The following is a 22916-nucleotide window of genomic DNA, read 5'->3' on the forward strand; positions in this document are numbered from 1 at the left end:
GCAGACTTACATCAGTGACAGCGTTGGAGCGTTGAAACGACGGTCAACGGTAAAAAAAAACGTAGTCTTATAACAGAGGGGCGTGGTGCAGAAAGTCAGAGAATAAGAGTGGGTTGGGTCTGATCGATGCATTATAATGAGAATCGAGGGGTGGATAGCATGTATATCCAGAAAGCTCTAAAGACAGAGAGGCTATATAATCAGAGTGGAGAGCTGCATCACAACAGAGTCATAATGACAGAGTGAACAACAGCCTATTATCTAATATAGACATGTTGGAGCCTGAGATCGGAGGCGTGGATAACATCCCTTCATCACAGGCAGTGTTAGAGCAGAGTATCACCACCAGGATGCAGTGGACAGGGATACGCTTGTGTTCTGCAGCTCTACACCAGAACAGACAACTTCTGATGGATACACTTGTGTTCTGCAGCTCTATACCAGAACAAACACCTTCTGATGGATACACTTGTGTTCTGCAGTTCTACACCAGAACAAACACCTTCTGATGGATACACTTGTGTTCTGCAGTTCTACACCAGAACAAACACCTTCTGATGGATACACTTGTGTTCTGCAGTTCTACACCAGAACAAACACCTTCTAGTCCTGAGGTATTGCAACACTAGCCAGTAGACTGATACACGTGCCTCACAGCTCCATGAACTACAGAGATACACATTTCACAGCAACTCCTGCTAAAACAGATCCAGTGATTTGGTAGCTCATCGGTTAACTAAATAATTAATTAACCGACAATTCAATGATTTTAATGACAATAATTAAGATCCTCACGGACATGGATCTCTTATGTATGATTAATTAAAAATACACACATTTAAAATGAACCAGACATGCCTGATAATGAATAGTCTTGGAATTCAGTGAAATAAAAAAACACAACTGTGTTTATTTCACATAGAAACAAAAGCAGGAACACTGGCTGTGAAATGGCTATGCTCAGAGGAAAAGAAGCAGGTTTTTACTAAACGCAGAACACTAGGATATTAAGATTGTTGTTTAACATAAAGCTTGAGACCGTTTCTCAGATCTCTACAATACAACATACTGCCATCTTACACTCCCACTGTAATCCCTTTCTTGAGATACTGCAAATCTGTACACCTCTAGAAGTGAAATATTTGTACTTTAATTTCCTTCTATACCTTGTTATAAATTAAGCCCCCAACTGTCTACTGTACCTCACTGTAACAGAGCCCCAACTCTCTCTATTCAGTAACAGATTCCCAGGTCCTTCCCCAATCTGTACCCCTGTGCTTCTCATTATAAGAGTCTGCCACCTTTCCTAACCTGCACGCCTCTACACCTCCACGTACCATGCACCCTCACACATTACTGCAGATTTAGAAACCTGTTGATTTCATTGATTTACTCATTTTAAAATTGAAGCAGCACAGCCACAGAGATCATTTGAGGAGTTCAGAGTGAGGATTTTTAATTCTTTAATTCACATCAATGCAATTGTTCAACATAAAACTGCAATCTCTCTTCACCCGAGGGTTGAGGGACAGCTACCACCACCCCGCTGAGTGATGTTTTCAAAGTGTTTCAAGTTGAAATGATTCACTTACGCACAGCTCGGGATCGCTGGCTGGCTGTGGAGAGGGGGCCTTGGGTCACAAGTTGATTATGGAGTTGGGGTGGGACTGAGTGAGGCACTGCAGGCAGAGGGAGGCGGGCCAGCGATTATTTTTAATCAACCCAGTAATGTTAAAATGAAATCGGACCAGCGTTACCAACACACACATCATCAGCATCAATACATGCCTGACCTCCATTCAGACACCAAAAATTACACAATGCAGCTTCACAGGCACAAAACTTCTCACTGACAAATCAGCAACCAATCCCAGGGGAAAAAAAAAAAATATCACAGAATCACTGCAGTTCCATTCTCTGTCGTCAATTTTACTATTTGCAAAAGCACATAAAACCTATATATAACCTCTTTTTATATATAAAATATAGGTACGCAGAAGGTAATCTGCAGGTTTCTCTGAATTCAGCCCTCACTGTCCCCCGCTATTAGAGAATTACTAACCAAGACATTACAACTTTAAAGTTTTGTTTTCTTTTCTCCTGGGATTGGAAAAGCTTTGTTGTTGATTTCAGTCTGGGCTCTCCCTGCATGGAATCCGTTTGCAGTGAAGCGCCACTGAGTTTCTTTTCATCTTTTTCTTTAATATATAAACACGTCATCGCATTTTAACCCTTTACCCCTTATCCCCCTCTGATCCTGCTGAGTAGCGGCTTTTAAAATTCTTGCTCATGCACAACACAATGCAAACCGATCTGGCTCCAATACGAACAGTGGCCTTTTGGAATCTCACCCTTCACAACAGAGTGCAAAACACAAGCAGATATGTGGGAGCTCATGAGTTGCATTGGGTTACAGCATCTCTCTGGGGTGGAATCCTTTTTGCTACAGCAGTTTCTACAGAGGATACGGGTTAAAAGGTCGTGCATTTAGGTTTTCAGACCCAATCTAAAAACAAGGAGGGTACTAAGCGAGGGAAAGGTTAGGCAGGTGGTGGGTGGCATTAGAGTCTAGCAGGCAGGTCTGGCAGGGCAGGGCAGAGCTTGGCGCTGGGCGGGGCAGGAGAACGGACTCTACTCGTCACAGCCCAGCAGCTCCATGCGCAGGGTGATGCGCTCGTGCCAGGTCCAGGGGATGACCCTTACAAAGCGGGCGAAGAAAGGCGGCTCAAAGATGTTCCTCTTGTGGGCGTTGTTGTCGATGTTGCCTTGGAACACCTGGGGACAAAAAGGGGAAACAGAGGTCAGAGGTCAGGAGATAAAATCCAACCAGAGGAGCCCTGGATCCTGAGCCGGTTTTGAACATCAACAAAACAGAATACGTTTGACTATTTATACATATATCATTACCGTTTTCTAGTTACGGAAGAAACTGAAAGCACAAAAAGCGTATCCCACAAGCCCTTTTGGGTTTACTCACCTTGTCAGATCTGCTCTTGTCCTTGAGCACCGTCCAGGACTTTCCATCATCACTGTAGGCCACTTTGAACTCTGACACGTACTGGACATTCCCAAAGTCCTTAGCTCCCTGGGTGATGATACCCGTCACTTGTGTAGGGGTCTCAAGGTCAACCTGAGAGGAAGAGAAAGAAAGACGGCAGGAAAGAGGGAGTAAGTAGAACACAGAGGCAGCGTACTCCCTCTCTACAAACACAGCACTCAGAGACTCGTCACAACTGTCAATTCCAAACTCCGTGGTAATCAGAGACTGTGTTCCGCTAAAATCCACCTCTTATTCACTCACACCGTCAAGTGACGTGTGCGTCGGGGGCACAGAACAACACTCCCGGCATTATTTAGTGATAATCAATATCCCATGCTTGACCTGAATGGAAGTTTTAATTAGCACCCGATGGCCAAGTAGTAGAATTGCTCAGTTACAGATTTTGAATTTACTAAACTGACCCAATACATCAAGAACCACCTTCCAGCATCTCCTGATTACCCTTGTGTAACAACTCTAGCAGCCAGCAAGCTGTTGTAATAAGTGTTAACTGCCACTAGGCAGGAAAGGTTACATCTGCACTCCAGCTGTGGACTGGTATTCTCTGCAGTGGCAGCCCATATAATTTATATATTACACACTGTATATATATAGTATATTAATATATATATATATATATATATATATATATATATATATAAAAATAAAATAGATGGGCTTCAATGAGTTACAGGAAAATAATTCCATCTAGGGTTTCTGTGACATCATAAATTTATAAACTGTCACAGAAATCCGACATGGAATTGTTTTCCTGTAACTCACTGAAGGGGCCCATCTATTTGCCTTTTTTCAAATGGCTCAGGATGCAAATATAGCCTTAATCCATTATATATATATATATATATATATATATATATATATTATAGATTTTCTTTGTTATTGTGTTGTTGGGTTTAAATCTGTATGAATATTCAATAAGTAGCCGGGGGCCCCCCTAGTGGTGGGAGGCCTATACTGCGCTACCTGCAGCCACTCAGAGCGGTCATTGTGCAGCGCGGTCCAGGCGTTGGTCTTGCCCTGCTTGTCGAGCCGAGCGAAGTGCGGGTGCCAGGTGAAGGCATCCATGTTCCAGGTGCGGAAGGTGCTGGAGGCAGAAACCTGGCCGTCGGAGATCATGCGGGATTTCATTCCCAAGGGCTCAGAGCAACCTGCCGTGTTTAAATACACTGTGAACAAGACAGGAAGAGACAGTGACAGACACACAGGGGCACCGGAAGCACATAAACAAAAAACAACAGAACTAGCCGAGCACTGCGAGCATGCAGTTTAGTGACCGACACAGCGAGTGGAGCGACGTGCAACAAGACAGCGTGTACAGGGAAGCATGCTGCAGTGCTCTGTGGAGGAATCAAGAAGGACTCATATAAACCAGAATGGACCTGACAATAAATATTATTACATATACTCTACACTGGCTAACTCATGTAGTCCAATACATAATACAATATGGGCAAGCCCATCAATATAAAGCAATATGGACTTGCCACATTAATTTGGAGATTAATGCTTGTCACATATATGGACTGGCCCATTGGTACAGTTAAACATAGACTGGTACTATATTTTAGTCTAGTATACTTAAGCTGCTAATTATGAAATACTGTATATGCTAATATGGGCTTGCCCACTAATACAGACTAATTGAATTTAGACCAATATGGTCCTGACCATTATCAAATGTGGGCAAGTCTTCCAAATGAGACAAATGTGGACCTCCAGCTAAACACTGTACAAGACTATCCCCTACATTCAAACTGAAGTGTACCAGCACATTACTGTGGTTAAATATAAACTGCTCTTTCCACATGGAATTGCATGGACCTGTCCATTATAATATTTGTGGACTGGCCCCATATGGACCTGCCCATTACTAAATATAACCCCCCCGTCATTTTGATTTGTTGCGCAATTAGTCAACAGTGAACGAGTGGATTATACAGAGGAGCGAGTTAGACACATGGATATTGGATTATTGGTTAGTGATGAATCAGGGGTAAGACACAGTTTATGGGGTTTCCATCTGCAGTCACATTGTAGAGAGCTAGAACATTATTACAGTTCTGTCAAACTGAAGTTACAATGTAACTAACCCAAATTCTAAATGCAGGCTTACAGAGACCCACCATTCCCTTTCTGAACACTAATAACTCTGCTCAGATTTAACCCCAGGTTCTCCAAGAGGTGACTGAATTCACTAGTGACTGAACTCGGGTTGTTTTGCATCAGGCTTCCTTGCAGCCATCCTGCGCTGCCCTTTGAGTTTGTATTTTTACCGTTGATCTCGCAGCCCACGAGCTCGAAGCGGAGGGTGCAGGCCTGGCGACACACCACGGGGATGATGCGGATGTACTGCGCCACGATGGGGGGCTCAAACAGGTTGGTCTTCATGCCGTCATTATCCATGTTCCCCACAAACACCTGGGAAAGGGGAAAGATTCGGGGGTTAGTTTCCAGGGACCTCTTCACTGCACGAACATTTCCACTGTCACTAACCAAGCTGTGCTACTCTCGTCTGGGATAAACGTCACATTCCCCAGACGCGAGTGCATGGAAGGTCGACGGCCTCACCATGTCTCTCCTCAGGCCCGCGCCCCGGTAGATGGTGAAAGTCTTCCCGTCGAAGCTCGATGCCACCTTGAAGGACTTGACGAACTCGGCTGTGCCCATGCGGCTGGCGCCCTGCGTGATGATCCCAGAGACACGCATCTTCCGCTGCAAGTTCACCTGGGACAAGAGATTACAGGGGAACAGGACACAGGGGTGAGCCATCAGTGCATGTGTGTGTCCCAAGATTTTCTCAAGACATCCCTTGTTTAACACCCCCGCCCCATGTCTATATTATGCATGTACCATTGATTACACTGGTTTGACATGTTTAATATGCTTTACCATACCTCTCTGTGCTTTACAATGCTTACCATGCTTTCAGAGAGTGGTATAGCTTGGTATACACGTTCCAGCTGGGGAAGTTGGTTATTTTCTAAGATGGGTTATCTGCGGCTCTCACCTCTATCCAGGGGCTCTTGTCGTGGCTGGCGGAGGTCCAGGCGTTGACGATGCCTTTGTTGTTGAGCCGGGCCAGCTCGGGACCCCAGTACTGTAGCCCCAGGAAGCCATAGTGCACCGAGGAAGCCTTGACCTGGGAATCTGCAATCCCGCCACCCTCCATCCCCAGCATGGAAATACAGCCTGCAGAGGCGAGAGCGCATGAGCAAAACCAACATGGAGGGCTCACGACTAAATTATCCAGCTAAAAATATTCTGCTGAAATCTGACTGGGGCAATGGAGGTCCGTGCCACAGGTTCTTTAATCCATACCGTGACATTCCCAATTCACATCTCCACTGTTTATTTGATGTGGCTATAAACATAGTGAAATTATTATTTCAAATAAACTGCCGTTGCCATTTGAGACCACGTTCAGATTCAGTTTGTTTGCTTTGTTTACGGTTACCATTGCGGGATCTCGCAGAGCCAGGTGTTAAGACTCTCATGAGCACGGTGAACACTCACGCATTTGGCAGTGCATCCCCAAGAAGGGGGAGGGGCACTTGCAAGTATAGTCCCCGTCCAGGTCCCGGCATGTACCCCCATTCTTACAGGGCTGTGTGGCACACTCGTTCACATCTGGGGAAGAACAACACAAACATTACTATTACTGATATTCATTAGAAACCCAAGGTATGGCGTTTAGCAGATGTATGGAGTTTAGCAGCTGTACATTCCCATAGATTGTAGATTATTTTCCGGACAATGATATCTAGCTGGTAGATTAGCTGCTACCAGGATCTCACCTTTAAATACTAAATACTGACAGTGCCAAAGAAAAAGCTCAGGGGTTTTGCTGTATTAAAGAAAGCTGTGCAGGATGCTAACATTTCTTAAAAAGGGTCGATTTATCTCACAATGATAGTGGATTCCAAGATCACAAAAATCTTCAGAATAACAATAATGGTACTTTTGATTCCGCTAAAGTTGAACGAATAAAAGCAGTTCCTTGGAAGGAGCTGCTTCTGCAAGCACCCCAACCCCCTTCCTCTCTTCTCTGCAGCACTGAGCCTCACTGCAGAGAGACCACGACAGAAGGCACTTTATTGTGAATCCTGGAATTTAATTAAATCAAACTTTCATTCATCGACTTACAGGCCACCTATAACCCCAGCAAAAATGCTTTAATCTGCTCTCACGTTATTTTCAAATAAAATCCATCTCTTCAGTGTACCGTGCGACAGTCTGGAGATTTCTGAAAGCTGAGGGGACCCAATTAAAACAGAGCGACTGGGCATTTTACTAAACTGCTGTCTCTCAGCTCCTCCGGCAGACAGCTTAGAAACAAACCCAATACAGTACCACTAGTGTGGATCACTGTAGTTTAATTACCACAGCAACTAATCTGATTATTACTGAACCACAGACACGCTGGGGCTGCATCGACGATGCTGTCCGACTAGCAGAACACGCAATGGCAAATGTTATCTTGCATTCTTGTAGTACAGAATCTGGTCTGTCGTTTATGCATGATTTATAAGCCAGTAAAGAATACGGCTGTGGTAATCAGTGCTGCTGGGTGGTTTAGGGTCAGCAATGTTACCAGTGGAAAAAGAGAAGTATGGCACCAAGCTGCTATAACGGTCCTGAGTTTCTACAGGGTTATGCACATACAGTTCAGGGATTTACCTCTCCAGTATGACAGCTATAGGAGCAACCGGTGCTGGTACTAACCCTGCTCTACAACCCATTAAGTGCCATTGTCCTTTGTGGAGCATTTTTAACTGGCACCTACCTGTTATTTTAATTCTCTTTAACTATATTGCTGCGATAACTCTCATGTTGTTAATCCACGAGCTTAATGAACTGTTAAATCTATCTGCAGCATTATGACGCCTCAAAAAGGAAATAAGAAACTAAGAATTTACTTTTTTTTTTTCTGTGAAGAAATATTGATTTAGAATGCATCAAATGGCATAAATACAGCTTGTGTTGTGATTTTTTCACAGAAAAATGAACGTGGTGCTTCAGGCGTTACCGCTTGTGCAGAAGCTGTTCATGTGCCAGAGCAATACGACTTCAATGCGCTTTCTGGACACCAGCTTCAAAGTGCAAAACCAAAACCCTTTTTATTGATTTCTTTTTTGCTTATGGGTGAAACCATACTGGGTTAAATCACTGCTAGGATTGAAGTGTAGCGATTCACAATAGCTGAACTGTAGTGGCTCTCCCTGCTCCAGCAGGTGCATTCCTGCAGTGTCACAGGTGCTGACAGGGGGCCTGCTGAGAGGGCACAGAGGCACAGAGGGGAGTCTGTGTCTGGGGAGGGGGGTGGACATGTGGCTCTGAGTAGGAGAGGTTTAGTGGCCAAGCTTGCGATTCCAGCCCAGCTAGAGGGTAACTTGTGAAGAAAGTTATAGTGGTAAGGCCTTTTCATTAATTAAACAGTTCATTATAACAAATGGCATATTGCAAACTAAATAGGGAGCCCTGTCTGAGCAACGTAGAGTTTCAAATTCACAAACATTCCTGGAGAATGTTCATGGAGAGCTGTTCCATTTGGAATTCCACATGGTCTTCGTCTTGTTCAGTGAAGTTATTGAAGCACTAGTGCAAGCTGCAGGTGTTTACTGTACCTGTGCAGCTGCAGCAGGTTTGACAGGGATAGATAATCGTGATGAGGCTCCTCAGCCACACGTAGCCAGACTCCCCCTGACACCTGCCTGCCTGTCCAGGTCTCTTGTTAAGATGCTCTGACCAGTTGGCAAACGCAAGCCTCATTTCAAAGCTCAGATAAAACTGGAAGGCGGTAAGCAATCTTCTTAAGAGTCTGAGCAAGACCGGGAAAACAAGAGGCAACGGTGCTTCCCTTCGAATCCGAGCCTGGGTGCGTGTGGGTGTTTGTTTATGTGTGTGTGTGTGTGAGAGGGTAGTGTTTATTTGAGTGTGTGTGTTAGATGATCTTTCACAGACCTCCATAAGGAATTGCTGTGTTGAAAGAGTTAAAAACAACAGCATAAAAAGTAAAGATCCCGGCAAAAAATAAATAAAACAAATTCTGTGTTTATGTGCGAGTCAGATAATGTTGAATAAGTGTCAACACAGGGTATCAAATGGATCTTAAACTAGAATTCCTTGAAAAAGTATTATCTTCCATTACAAAGTCTGTGGTTTGTAACTGAGAGACTCCCAGTACGTACAGACAAGACGCCCCGAGGGGAGACAGTGTGTGCAATCAGGAGTCAGGCTGTGACAGATGAGGTGTCTGTGAATGTCCAGTCACGGACATCAGAGAGAGGCGGATAACACATTCAAGATACACTCCTCAGTGAAACTCACGAGGGATGCTGGCTGGCACTGCAGGGGCTACTTTCCAAGGATGGACCTCTTGATCTTAAATTGATCCCATCCCTGGGCAAGCAGTAAACGTGAATCATGTGGCTGTTACACCGAGATATAAAATAGGGATTATTAGATCAAAGGGTTCGTTCTAATTGTACATTTCAGCTTTATCACGATCGTCATTTAACCCTGGAGCACTGGAGTTTTAATGATCGATTTCTGCTACATGTATAAAGTTTGTATTTAGATGTTTATTTTTACCAAAACTTGGGCCTCACTGAATGCAGGACAGCAGTGCTGAGAGACTGGCTGCTCCTCCAGCTCTCCGCTAAGAGGAAATAAAGCAGTACAGTGCTGCCTCCTCCTGGCACAAGCCTGTCAGTGCACCTAGTCCAAACAATCCCTGAAAGGAGACTCGATATCCATCACAAACACTCCTTCTGCCGCATGCACCCACACACATGGAAACGCATACACAAGACGATGTGTGCAATAGCCTACCCGGCACTTTGAGAAATGCACCTCATGAACTTGCCTTTACTAGTTATGTGCATGTCAATTACATTATACAAGGGTCATAGGCTCTACTTTGAAAATGAATATAGATTGCACTGATTGGATTGTGCCTGTTTCATTATATTTCAATGTAAAGCACACAGGACAGTAATACAATATAAACCATTGCTATACCCTTATGCAGTGAAAACCAGTGAGCCGAGAGACTGGGAGGCAGCGTGGCCTTGTGGTTAGAGCAGAGTGACTGGGAGGCAGCGTGGCTTCGTGGTTAGAGCCGAGGGACTAGGAAGTAGGGTAACAGCAGCATTTAAATGCAAGCCCAAGTGGGTCACTAGTGATTGAGCTGGGCAAATCAATAAAGACAACAATTGCAAAATGATTTTCTGTTGACCAGGAAGAGGCAGAAGCCCAGAAGCAATACTGTGGCACAGTCAGGGCCAGGGTAGCAGCACGGAACCTAATCAGCTTAAAAAGCTTAAGAATAAATCAAGGAGCAGCAGAATTGTTCCAGGGCCTCTCCACAGGTACAGTCTGGGGGAAGTCTACCAGACACAGTACCAGCTTTTATGGGTTCCCTTTATTAGTTTGTGGTTTCAACATCTCATGAAACTGCACAATCACTGCTAATTTTATTACTACATAAACTTTTTCTAGAGAACAGCGTACCAATAGGCAGAAAAACACATCTAGAGGTGAAACCCACTGCGATACGCATGGGCTATCAATCATGGAGTCCATGGAAACCTCTAAAAGGGGGTACCCCTTTATCTTCTGTATAGGAGAAGTGTCCCAGTACAGTATTGGGGGGGGGGGGCTCTTTTTAAATGCTCTTGTGAACCTTCCTAACCAATCTGAACCTTTTCCACCTCTCCACATGAGTGGTTTGTCCTCGTTATAAACGTCATTCCTTAGACAAACGGTGCCGATGACAAGCAGCCACAGGCTCCTCCATCACAGAATTGTGTTGCCCACCATTTGATGTCTCTTGACTGCTCTGTGTGAAGTGTTTCTTTTTCACAACAGCAGCAGCAGCCCGAGCCAATAAAATGTAACGTCACCTTGTAAAATACCTCCGTGGGGTACTTCTGAAGGGAAACCTCGACATATCCACAGTATACAGTAGTCACGGGGGGAGGTTCTTGTAGCTACAGCCCTGTCGACCCAGTTCAGAAGCTCCTGACTGCTGAGACAAGCCCGGCCTGGGGTTCAACAAAGAAACCACTTTCTACAAGGAGCGCTCTTTCACCCCACCAGACAAAGAAGAGCCTTTGTGTTGGTAGAGAAGAGAGACGATTCTCGACAGACACATGCTTTCTATTCAGCATTGTTCCTGCTCGATGACGTTCATTTCTTTCTTGCTATATTCTTATTATAATCTTGGCTCAAGAACAGCTTTCCGAGGAGATCGCCCGAGTCCTGTTGGAAACACCAGCCGTTAAGTAAAAGCAGGTAGACCTGATTGCAAACGGAGGAAGAGACATGAAATGAATAGATCTCCAGCCTGCACGCATACTCCAGGTCTCTACATGGTCTTTGAATGGATAGATTGAAATAGATTGTGTTTGTTTTGTTTAAAATGACACGCTGCATATGGTAATCTAAGCGGTGAGTCAGCCGTGCTCCACAGAGAGGAGTCAGCCAGAGGGAGAATCAGAACAAGGCTGTCCTGGTCCTCATTAGACAGAGGGGGTGGCGTCAGGGTTGCTGCACCCCTGACGGGGCCTCCTGTCCCAAATCTGCAGTGTACTCCCTGGGATGTTTGTGTGCGATTGTCCCGGGCACACCCAGAGCACAGAGGAACATTCTGTTATTACTACACAGCTATTATCCCCACATTCTAAACCTCCAGTTCCAAAACACATTTTAACTTGGTCCCCTAATCTTTTCCAAAGACACTCCTAGTTAGAATGTCAGCGAGGCTCTCCTTGTGGAATCTCTTAATTACACAGAGACAGTGAAGGGAGCGATGGGGACTTACTGTTCTGGCAGTGCACCCCGTTGTAGCCCTCAGGACACTTGCAGATGTACTCGCTGAAGACTTCCCCACGCCGGGTCTTGCTGGTCACCTCGCAGGCCGCGTTGTTGTGGCATGGGTTTGGTTGGCATGGACCTGCAGGGAACCCAGAGAGGCTGGCATCAGTACCAGGGTCCTAGACTGACACAGTACTTTACAAACAGCAAACAGAGATGCACTTACACAGCGTGTTACAGCAAAACTACACATTGCACCAGTAATGCATTAAAACAGAAAAACTACATGTGCTTAAAATGATTTCTGTGCCTGCCTGCCCCCACTGCCCCCTACCCCCCCAGTCCCAGCATGCTGCGGTTGTTACCAGTCTCGGTGGTGTTGCATTTGTCTCCAGTGAAGCCCTCGGCGCAGATACAGACGAAGGGTGCATCGCCCACCTCAGTCACGCACGTCCCTCCGTTCATACAATGGTTGACCTCGCAGAATCCTCCTGAAAAACAAGCAGAGAGGAGGTGAGACTGGGAAACCTGAGGACCTGCAGCCTGGTGCTGTCTGTCTGTCTGTAACCATCTACTCACAGGATAAGTACAGGCTTCTTCTGCCTATGGCTGGAGGGCCAGATAAAACCTGGTTTTACTGAGTTTAATAAGGACATACCCGAGTCAGTTACTTACGCACTGAGGCTAATAAAGCTCATTGTAAAACCTGGAATGGGTAAAATTAATATGCAATAAGAGTCTTAGTTCCATCCTTGTAAAGCTATTGTCAAAGCCCTATGAAAGGTGAGGGACTGATGCCCTCCGACAGCCTCAAAGTTAACAGACAGACACGCAGAGTGAAGTGACACAAAGCTGCTGCTGGGCTATGTAAATGCAGGGTCCCCAGTAGCTGTCTCTGTGAGCTGCTGTATGGTGGCCCCCATATTAAAGTCCTGTTGTTGGCCTACAGGTCATCTGAAGCTGTTCCAGCCTGCAGCCTGCTGCACCTCTATGGTTATTTGCGTAACTAATAAAACAAAACAGGACCCCCTGTTTAGTATAATTATTTAAATAATTAGCATTTTGTTGTATTCCAAACAAGTGCCTTGTTTTCAAATCCTGCATCAGGAAAAATAGGGAGATATTTTAGACAAAATCAGCATCAATAAACTTGAGACAACATGTAAACTGTCTGGAAGGTAGAGTGGACGGTTCGCTTTCTGTTTCATGAAAGCAAAACAACTATTTAGAATAAATAACACAATCTCTCCCGTCCCGACCTCAGCACTGTCTCTCCTGTTTGAAACCACCTCCCCCAGAATTTGGCCCCACTTGAGCCAGAATGATCTGTATTCAAGGACTGCCCTGCACTACAGGATAGATCCACCAGGAGGCAACATCTCAAACATGCAACATGAAAAACAAAGAAAATTCTACTGTTTATTATTCTGATAAAGAAGTTGATTTCCTTGTCCTTCATCCTTTTTATTTTAGGACCATTTGGAACGGGATAGTTCCCTGGCATTATTCAAGCCAGGTCAGTCCACGGCCAGAGGCCAGTGCTCTCGGACAGGATATTGGTTTGTGGTTTCAACACATCGTATCAAAATCTGATGAAACAGCACAAATGGCTGCTAGGGACTTACTGTTCTGGCAGTGCACCCCGTTGTAGCCCTCAGGACACTTGCAGATGTACTCGCTGAAGACGTCCCCGCGCCGGGTCTTGCTGGTCACCTCGCAGGCTGCGTTGTTGTGGCATGGGTTCGGTTGGCATGGACCTGCAGGGAAACCAGAGAGGCTGGCATCAGTACCAGGGTCCTAGACTGACACAGTACTTTACAAACAGCAAACTGAGACGCACTATTTTCATGAAAAGGTAACACCTGTTACACTGGATAAGTCTTCATTATCATTCTAATATGGTAAAGTCTAAGACTGCTTCATGATTCTGCGCACTACATTAATCACCACAAAGCTGTATGTCCGTCACTCTCTCTGTTTGTCAGTCTGTCTGTGTGCCTGCCTGCCCCCCCTACCCCCCCAGTCCCAGCATGCTGCGGTTGTTACCAGTCTCGGTGGTGTTGCATTTGTCTCCAGTGAAGCCCTCGGCGCAGATACAGACGAAGGGTGCATCGCCCACCTCAGTCACGCACGTCCCTCCGTTCATACAAAGGTTCACCTCGCAGAATCCTCCTGAAAAACAAGCAGAGAGGAGGTGAGACTGGGAAACCTGAGGACCTGCAGCCTGGTGCTGTCTGTCTGTCAGTAACCATCTACTCACAGGGTAAATACAGGCTTCTTCTGCCAAAAAATAAAGTAGAAGAATTTTGATAATTAGCATTTTGCTGTATTCCAAACGAGACCTTCATTTTCAAATCCTGTATCAGGAAAAACAGGAGACATTTTAGACACAAATTGAGCAACTGGAAAGTTAAACAATCTCCAAACTCAGCCTTGGACTAACGCAGCCCATGTCCTTATCTGCCAGCTCTGTTTACATGTCTTAGTTCTGGAACTGTCCCTCCTCGATATTATCAAAACACAGACAGGACGCCCGGATCCCAGGAAAAACACTTTCTTCTATTTAAACAAAACAATTGGTAAAAGTGCTGAACTTTTCATGTTGTACTGGTGAAAGGGATCAAAGGTGCTCGTGTATCCCGTCATTAGCACTCTTAATGGTAAGGTCAGCTTTGAATTGAAACTGGGATAAGGCCATCAATACAGAAGACTCTCTTGGCGTGACTACGAGAAGGCGAGGCATGCAAATTTCCTTTTAAACTTCATTTATTTTCATATTGCAGGTCACTTGCACAGGGCGATTTCAGCACGACTTGGTAAGAAAAGCAAAGTTGAAAATCCAGGCCACTATTACTGTACCATACGGTCACAACATCGATAAAGGGTTTAGAGGAAACTGTAATTTGCAGCTTTCCCTAAACAAGCATGTCTCCAGATTACACAGACACCCAGTCTCCCTCATCCCCCCCTCTCAGCTTTCACTGAATTACTCCCCCCCTCCCCAAGGATTTTTTTTTTTTTTTTTTATAGTCTCATTTCTCTTTTCCTGAAAACAAAACCTCAGCAAAATAATAATGTAAAAAAAAATGTATGCTACTTTATCCCATCCAGCTGCATGATTTTACTGACTCATTCCACTGAACCCCCACCTCCACACCAAGGACACAGCTTAACAAATAGAGGCTGTTCTTCCAGGAGAAGCAGCTTATCTTTAAAGCTGCCTACAGGCAAGGAGCCACTCACTTCAAGCCTTATCCGAGGCATCTGAAAGGAAGAAAAAGAAACTGAAAGGTTTCTCTTTAGAACGTAGTGATTTGGAAGGGGGCATATTCAATGAACCGCATTTTTTTTTTTTTTTTAAATCGATTAAAACAAACTGCAGGGAAAACTCATGAGGGGGGTGGCATGACTCACCTTGGGGCCAGAAGCTAATTGGTTAAAACCCTTTATCCTTTTAACAGAGAGAGAGAGAGAGAGAGTCAGGAGACCACGTGATGAGGACCACACTGACCCTCTGATCCGATTACTTCTGATTGAAGAAAATAAAATAAAAAGGTTTCTGGCAGCCAGTTAAAACGTGGCAATGGAATTCAACCACCCCCTCCACTTCCAGCCGATTCCTGTTACAGCAACAATCAAGCAGGCTTGAGTATGACAGTTTCCCTGCATAGCATTTCTGATTGGACACCAGGCTGAATGGAAGCATTTTCCCCTCTAAAAATGGTCTCAAAAGATCAAGTTCACCTGAAACGTGCTGTCTGAAGTAATTTAACCTCCCCTTGAGCAGAGCCATAGAAAGACTAAATAATGTCTTTAAATTTGGAGATAAATATCTCCCTGTATCAGCTCACTGTGTAGACCATCGCAAGCAGTACCTTTACCAGTATAGAGAGAATTCCAATGTATAATGCAGCAGCAGGTACAGACTGCATTTCTCATCTGAAATGGCAATGCAGACGATAGTGCTTTCTATACACTGGTGTTATCTGCATTTCTAGAGAAGATCCAGCTGCAGCCTGACTGCACACCGAGGTGGATCGCTCACCCACACATAATATTGCACATTTGCTGTGCTGAAAGCTTTGCTGACAATGCTGTAGTTTCAGATAATCTCTTGTTACATTATTTGTTACAGAACACTGAAAATAAAAAAAATGCTTTTAAAAAAAATCAGTGAAATGCATCTACATGAGCGATAACAGGAACCCAGAAGAGGTTCACTTCTTCTTTTCACTGGAAGGACTTTGTTATTTTTAGGGGAACGGGACACATCCCACCTGACCTCCACACCACCCCAGGGCAGCTGCTACTATTCCAATAGATACAAGTTACATTATTTGTTAACAATGACCAAGGCATTAGATTCCTGCCTCTTATACGTTAATTTGAGGGTGGGAGTGGATCGCAGCCATATCAAAGACATGTTGAAGCTGAGCACTGGAGGGGAAGGTGGAGGAGTGAATGGATGTGCTGCCTTTTTTGCAGAGGCATATAAAACATTGTTTCAGAAACAAACTTGGGTATTGGGTACAAGAGACACTGCCGGCTAGATTTCAATAATCTTCAAGCAGAGCCCAAAGAATGCTGCTAAATTACTTGCCTCTAAAAATAATCCCGGGAAACGGTCTTAAACATTACTCAGAGCTGTATGTTTATTTTACCATATTAAAGAATTCTATTGAAATTAGTCGGTTCCTAAAAATATTTGAGCTTTTGGATCAAATGGGCCATATACTGCCAAGATCATCCTGAGCTTACAGTGCCAGGAGCCAAGATAGAGAGGCTTTCTTTTTCCTTCTTTAAAAAGAAAATGCCATTCAAACAATGACCTCATCCCAAGCTGTTTCTGTTAAACAATAGCACTAAATCTTGCCTTGCTCATGCAAAACTAGTTCAAGCAGTAGATTTTCTTGTTTTGCTACCCAAACGATCATCTCACAATCATTTCAGATCGTGTCAATTTCTTCCATACACAAACAACCTTGTGCAAGAGTCAAAAATTCCTTTGTGTGAGTTTACAAGGCTTGGCAGCCTTCAGTATTATGAAGTGTTTGAATAGAGAGGCATAGAATAAGGGAAGAGCAGGTAGCAGAAACAGTAGATCAGAAATGGGTGTGTTGTACATAATATATATTACAGACTTCCACATGTGTTTTGCAAGATAATCATTTTGCACTGCACTGGCCCTATACAGTACGTGGCGGTCAGGCTTGGCAAAGCCATATTAGAGGCAGAGGGGTCGTGGTAGAGCAGGGGGCTGTTGAGAGAGGTACAGTCTTGTATTACAGTAGGAAGCCCAACGCCCAGAAGGACTACTGCTAGACTATAGCACTGGAAAACCACATTAGTAATGAAGATGTTCCAGTGGCTATTACTGCAATTAACTGAGTGCCCCTGACCCATGTGCTTATTGTGATGCATGGAAACCCTGACCGCAGACCCGCCACACACACAGTAACCCAATCACTGCAGCTTAGTTCCCAACAACCAACTTCCAGGAAATTTAGGCCAGGCTAGTACCAGTATCCACCGGTCAGTGGCATTACTGGACCAGAAAGGGCAGTACATGTTTCAGATTTAATGCTGGGGAAAGGTTTATGAAAGCACTGTACACTTCTAAATCCACAGAGCAGCTATCTTATGGGCAGCAGTGATGCACGCTCTCCACACTGTCTAGCCAACGTGCTACAACCTTCTCCTTGGAAGGAGCCTCCAAGAGAGTTGTTTAGTCTGCATGTCCATCCACTCTTTGGCCTCTCTGGACGAGAGACTGTCTACACACACAGCTGCTGATTGAGATGGATAAAAAACTGTCCCGAGACCAGCAGAGCGTCCACCATCCTCCATCGTGGGGCATATGAAACCAGGTGGCCATCTCTCTGCTCAGCATTTTCATTGTTCTGCTGTGGGAGCCTGTCTCCTCTCACTCCAACAGGAGCATTAAGGAAGCAAGTTGCTAGCCTCAGTCCCTAAACAACTAACCCCCCCCCCCAAAAAAAAACCTTGCAGGCTGATTTGATCCTGTCTAAGGATTGCAGTCATGACCCAGAGAAGGCCTGCATGCTCCCCTGATCTGAGACTTTCACATGAAGAACTGAAAGGTGCAAAATGCTGCTAAATACAGATTTCAGTTCCTGCAGCTGGTCAGACAAACATCTCACAAAAAGGACCGCTTCCCTCTTCGAGGTCTAAAACCTGCTCAAAACACATCAGACAAAGATGCACAGATACACGTGCGGTTATAGACAGCTGATTTGATGCAGACGGTTCCTGCTGTCCAGTGTTTACTGGTTTTGTGGGTCTCTGAGTCACTAAAATTTTGTTGTCCAGCAAGACATAATTCCGGAGCATTTTGAATAATTTTATTAATACATGAGTAATGTCTGGCATTTTTTTTGCCCTTCATGCTATTTTTTGTAATGATTATTCCCCCCACGGAAAATCTATTGTGGGCAGGGATGGATTACAAGATTGAAACTGCAGGATGCCAGCAATGGCATGTGCCCAAGACTGAGCTTCTTGCTCTGGCTGGTACTGCAATGCAGCCCATATGTGCTGTGCATACCTCTTACCACCCCTGCAGAATCACAGTGAAGAGGGTATACCAGAGACCCAGACCCTTCTGAACACATTCATTCTCATGCCCTACGGCCACTCAGCAACCACACAGAGAAGTCAACAAAGAGAGATGTTACAGTGAAATGACATGTTACTGCAGTGGCTACAGCAGCACTGTGCACACACACACAAAAGCCCATTCATTCTGAAACATGTTCTTTAAGAGACATTTATATTTACATTAAGTGCAGTATTTAATACAACTCATATGACTCAATAAATACACATTTATAATAGTTATAATTGTATGTTTTGCGTTATTGATTTGATTTAAATCGGTCACAGCAGACCCATAAATAAAATAACCCAGGTAGTTTACTGATCTCAGATATACGTATTTAATTCAGGGCTAAGCTTTTAATGCAAGCTACACTGTAACCAATAGAACGGCCACAGTCACACAACACCTAGCTAGTGTCGGTTGTGTCAGCTGGTAAAGTAGACGGTCATAAATGCAAATACAACTTTTAAAATGTATAGTTAAAGCAACATGACGTCATTGTATTAAGATGTTTACAAAACAGCTACATTCGCAGTAACTACTAATTATAACTATTAAAATAAATAAAACGGTATGTTACAAGGAGACGAGCGCGCATTGTTAATCCAGGACTAGAAAAGATTTGACAAGAGACAGATCTTAAAAAACTTTTCCGGATTCCTTAGCCTCTGAGTCATCACAGTGCACAAATACACAAACACACAAACAAACCAACAAACAGAAAACGCAGACTTACCGTTTACAACAGAAACACCCCAGAAAACGATACAGGCTGCTTGGAGTAGCGGAGGGCAAGAGAGGACACCGTGGGCTTTCATGTTTTGCTGCTTTCTGTCTTGTTGAATCTGTCTCTCTCTCTCTCTCTTTTTTTGTCTGACTGTCTCACTACACGCTGTATGTGCACGTCTGGCTGTGTTTACTTCATGGAAACTGACTTGTGTTTGGTCTCGGGTTGAGATTTGAAGAGAGGGAGGGAGGAGGGTGTCACATTAGCTGTGCTTGCGGATTACCAGCAACACGTGTGTCTGAGCCTCTATCCAATTAGAGACCCATAGGAAAATAAAAGCCGGCCTTTTTAGAAATATAGGGTGCGTTGACGGAGATCATTCTGCGCAGATTCTGTGCAGAATCTAACCAGTTTAGCCAATGATCTTCTAAGAATGTTCTCCGTGAACGAACCCATTATATTTCAGTTGTCAGCAACAGTACCAGAGAGAGGGGGTGGGCAACTAGCTGCGCTTGCCAAGGCATGGAAACTGTTGCTACCGTAAAGAAGTTCAACTTGTAACGTTAACGTAGTTATGATTTAGCCCTATAAAGTTTGAGGAGTGAGAGACCAGCACTACCTGGTTGTTATTGCATAGCAATTGGAGCCATTGCAGGTTTTACAAACTGTGGGACCAACTACAGAAGTCACTGATTTCTGGTGTTTGATTAGGGTTATAGTAAAATGGGAGTAGTCCTTTCAATGGGAGTTTGATTATGTGTTTATGTATTTATTTGACTGGGACAGCAGCGTACAGTTTTTAACATTTGTGACGTCACAAAATGTATTGCATACAGATTTAGCTATGAGCTCATTTTCATTGGCAGTCCCTAGGCAGGTGTATAAAAATTAGATGTAATTAGTGATTTTTTGTTATTGTTTTAACCATACTTTTAGCTTATCAGTAACATCTTTCAATTCATGAGTACCTTTAATGCTGTCTGGTACAGAATTCCAGAGAGTTGCACCTTTAAATTGGTGTAAATTATGCACGTGGTCTTGCCTCCACGCAGTTACCTCTAACAGCTGCCCTGGAAATTCTGTTATTATAATGTGAACGGAGGCCAGACTTAAAAAACACACCACCACAAGAATAATATATCAAATGATCAAAACTGTGTCAGTTATATTTTTGGAGAATGCTGCAATGGTGGAATCTCATTGTTTTGTTTATCTGTAATTTTTAAGCTTTGTTTATACACAGAGTAAATTGGCTGAATGACAGATTTCCCAGCTTGTGACCAAGTGGTTATTTAATATGAGAAGTGGGATAAAAATCACAGAATGCTAATATAATTTAGCAGCATTAGTGCATAGATTATTTCTAATATACCTGCAGTTTGACAGATTAAATCTCACAGTTTTGATCACCCTTTTAATGTGTTTTTTGAATGTTAATTGGGAATCCATTACCTGTTTAAGATCTGAAACTATATCAATATTATCACCGTTAATTAAAATATCAAAATGATTTTTTGTTGAATTTTGTTTGATAGAAAAACACATCCCCGCAGTTTTCTTTACATTCAAGGTTAGGCAGGAGTTATTCAGCCAATCTGTCAGCTCTGTCATGACATGTGTTATGTTAGAAGCAGCCTCTTAGAGACATACACAACTGTATCACCAGTGTACATCTGGAGGTCAAGTCCAGGACAAGCGACCGGTAGATCATAGATATACAGACGGAATAATAATGATCCTAATACAGGACCCTGGGGGTGACCCCGCTGTGCAATTCCTAAAGGGAGATTGAATATTACTAGCTTGAACACATTGCTTTCTATCTAACAAGACTCAGCCCATTTCAATGCCTTATTAAAAAAAATAGTCTTGATAATTTAGAAAGAACGTCATGATTAACTGTATAATATAACTCTGTTTAAGTGTGGTCCAGTTCTTGAGCTTGTTTTTGGTTTATTACAGCGGGTTCCATAAACTGTACCTTTAAGAACGACATCGCTGACCTGGTCTCCAGTTATTGCCATCGTCAACACTGTGTCACCTCCTGCTAGAACCCACAGCACATTCGACGTTACACTGGTAGCCTAATTATCATGATCATCCTTGCATTGCTTTGTTAACTTCACACATGTTACACACAGCTGGAACTGGGCGGTAATGAGAAACAGTTACTGCACTGTGACTCATGAATAAATACTTCCTAATATACTAGACATAGATACATTTCTTCTCTATGTTATACAGTTGTGTACAAGAAATGCTGCCTGATCCAGTGTGGCTGGTTGTGACACACACTGGGCTTGGCAGAAGACTGCCAGCAAATTTATTCTGGTTACTCAAGCTGGCAGCTTGGAGAACTCCCTTTGTCTCTTGCCAAAACTGGGTGTTGTGCTTAAATCTGAGCCTGTGTGTGTGAAATAAAAGCCAGCAAGTTTAAAAGCTTCTGACCCTAGACTAGTAGGGCGGACTGAGTCAGAGGGTAGTCAGCTAGAGAAGGGCGTTGGACTGTGACTGTGCAGTGAGAGAGAAGATGGGCTCTACAGAGTGAGGGGAGAAGAGGGGGTCAGAGAGGGAGAGACCCGTACACACGTGTGTCGTGGTGTAGCATGATAAAAGCAGTTTGTAAAGGGTTGTTAAAGTACACATCTCCCCTCCCCTCCCCTCCCTGTTTCAATCAGTACACATCTCCCCTCCCCTCCCCTCCCTGTTTCCATGTGCTGCCCAGTCAAACAGCACTGCTTGAATAGCAGCCTGGCCTCTGGCCTGCCTCTGAAACTGCTGACCTACAGCTGGTGTTAAACAGGCAGAGCTTCCAAACAGCAGCAGCTTTCATTCTAACAGATATCTGAGCCACAGCTCTGCACCCAGGGGGGCTGATCTGTAGCTGCCAGAGGTTCCTGCAGATTGCAAATAGAGCTACTGTTTAGAGGGACAGACTCACAGGCACCCTCTTTCAGAGAAGCTCTTTAAGAGTAGGACTGCACCAGTTAGTTCGAGAGCCATGGGCACGGACTGGTAAGCTCAGAGTCGCCGATTAACCGCTGTACAAAAAAGGCCAGCTACTTGTATTACTTCATCTCTCCAGCAGGGGTCAGTAGAATCTGTTACACCAGTGCCATCACAAACGTGTTAGTCTGACCCTCCTCATTAGAGATGAAAGTACAATATCCCCACAAGCCGTGTGAAGTATGAGCTCATCTACATACAAATAAACTTCGAAATAGACTCTTGTCAAAAAGGTCTTAACCACTAACTCATTTATAGCCACCCTTCCATTGCATGCATTGTTTATTATAACAATACAGTCAAAGCCAGCTGTTAGAAAAACACACGCACGCACGCACGCACTCACGCACACACACACACACACATACACAGAAGTGCGTTGTATCTGCGGTGTGGAAGGTGCTGCCACAGGCAGAGCATTGCATTCTAAAACAGCTTCGCGCTGCTTGGTGTTAATAGCTAGTTAACATTGTGATTTGAGCAGCAGTGATATTACTTTAGAAAGGTGTTGCTCTCAGCATAATAATACAGTCTGAAAGGCTACGGTACAGGTACAGATTCGGTTTGAAACTGGAGTGTTGAGGTTGAAGAAAAACGACACAATGCATGTCCCCACAAAAGGGGCGGTTTGAGACCAGTTTAAACAAAACATGTATATTTAAGGTTTTTAAGAGAAAACAGCAAGT

General features: G+C 44.1%; 1 protein-coding gene across 2 annotated transcripts; it reads right to left on the reverse strand.

Moving 5' to 3' along the window:
• Positions 1–885: 885 nt before the first annotated feature.
• LOC131700600 (lactadherin-like) lies at positions 886–19505 on the reverse strand. 2 transcript variants are annotated; one of them, XM_058998983.1, is made up of 12 exons: positions 19234–19505; positions 13925–14050; positions 13504–13635; positions 12244–12369; positions 11886–12017; positions 6575–6688; positions 6069–6250; positions 5630–5785; positions 5335–5479; positions 4025–4227; positions 2978–3130; positions 886–2775 (listed from the first exon to the last, which is right to left on the reverse strand). In XM_058998983.1, the coding sequence occupies exons 1-12, from the start codon at positions 19313–19315 to the stop codon at positions 2632–2634; spliced, it is 1695 nt and encodes a 564-aa protein (XP_058854966.1). In that variant the 5' UTR covers positions 19316–19505; the 3' UTR covers positions 886–2631. The 2 variants fall into 2 exon arrangements, with proteins under 2 accessions (XP_058854966.1, XP_058854967.1); XM_058998984.1 differs by having other exon boundaries at positions 4025–4209; positions 19234–19504.
• Between the last annotated feature and the right edge of the window lie 3411 nt (positions 19506–22916).

This window comes from Acipenser ruthenus, chromosome 24 (genome assembly GCF_902713425.1).
Source record: "Acipenser ruthenus chromosome 24, fAciRut3.2 maternal haplotype, whole genome shotgun sequence".
In the NCBI taxonomy this organism is placed as follows: Eukaryota; Metazoa; Chordata; class Actinopteri; order Acipenseriformes; family Acipenseridae; genus Acipenser; species Acipenser ruthenus.

Coding starts and splice junctions, on each gene's coding strand:
- LOC131700600 (XM_058998983.1), bottom strand. CDS start 19,315: ATGAAAGCCCACGGTGTCCTCTCTTGCCCTCCGCTACTCCAAGCAGCC. Junction 14,051..19,233: donor GGGTGTTTCTGTTGTAAACG/GTAAGTCTGCGT, acceptor CTTGTTTTTCAG/GAGGATTCTGCGAGGTGAAC. Junction 12,018..12,243: donor ATGCAACACCACCGAGACTG/GTAACAACCGCA, acceptor GGTTCCCTGCAG/GTCCATGCCAACCAAACCCA.